Source organism: Eimeria tenella, genomic scaffold (assembly GCF_000499545.2).
Source record: "Eimeria tenella Houghton genomic scaffold, Eth_scaff1907, whole genome shotgun sequence".
Classification (NCBI taxonomy): domain Eukaryota; phylum Apicomplexa; class Conoidasida; order Eucoccidiorida; family Eimeriidae; genus Eimeria; species Eimeria tenella.
The window spans coordinates 1,019-1,557 of record NW_013541748.1 but is presented as its reverse complement, the minus strand read 5'-3'; the positions used below and the strand labels follow the sequence as shown (position 1 = coordinate 1,557).

At 58.1% G+C, this 539-nt stretch overlaps 1 protein-coding gene across 1 annotated transcript in view; it reads left to right on the top strand.

The window, feature by feature from the left end:
• ETH_00040815 (uncharacterized protein) overlaps positions 1-445 on the top strand; it is a gene marked incomplete at both ends in the record, with an annotated part of 1,921 nt that extends 1,476 nt beyond the window's left edge. The window contains one exon of the mRNA XM_013374097.1: positions 23-445. Within this exon, the coding sequence (XP_013229551.1) occupies positions 23-445 (423 nt within the window). The remainder of the gene's footprint in view (positions 1-22) is intronic.
• Between the last annotated feature and the right edge of the window lie 94 nt (positions 446-539).

The following is a 539-nucleotide window of genomic DNA, read 5'->3' as shown; positions in this document are numbered from 1 at the left end:
GCCCCTGCCGCTTCGGCAGCAGCCTGCAGCAGCAGCAGCAGTAGCAGCAAGCGAAACGTCAGCAGCAGCAACGAAGGCGTCAACAGCAGCAGCAGGCGAAACGCCAGCTGCAGCACAAGCAGCAGCAGCAAGCGAAACGTCAGCAGCAGCACAAACAGCAGCAGCAAGCGAAACGTCAGCAGCAGCAGCAACAGCAGCAGCCAACGGAGAGTCAGCAGCAGCAGCAGCAGCAGCAGCAGAGACACCAAAAGAGCCGCCTGGCCCCACACTTGGAGAGCCCCTGCTTTTGCTGCCGCTAAGTAAAGACAAAGCAGCAGCAGCAGCAACAGCAGCAGCAGCAACAGCAAAAGCAGCAGCAGCAGAGTTGCTGCTTGCTGTAGAGTGTTCCGGCGGCTGCCATTTGCTGCACTGCACCGGCGCTTTCACTCTTGACTCCAAACCCTAAACCCTAAACCCTAAACCCTAGACCTGAATAAAGGAAGCTTGAAGCAGCCTAGGAGTCACGCTACTGTCAACGCTGCTGCTGCTACTGCTGCTGC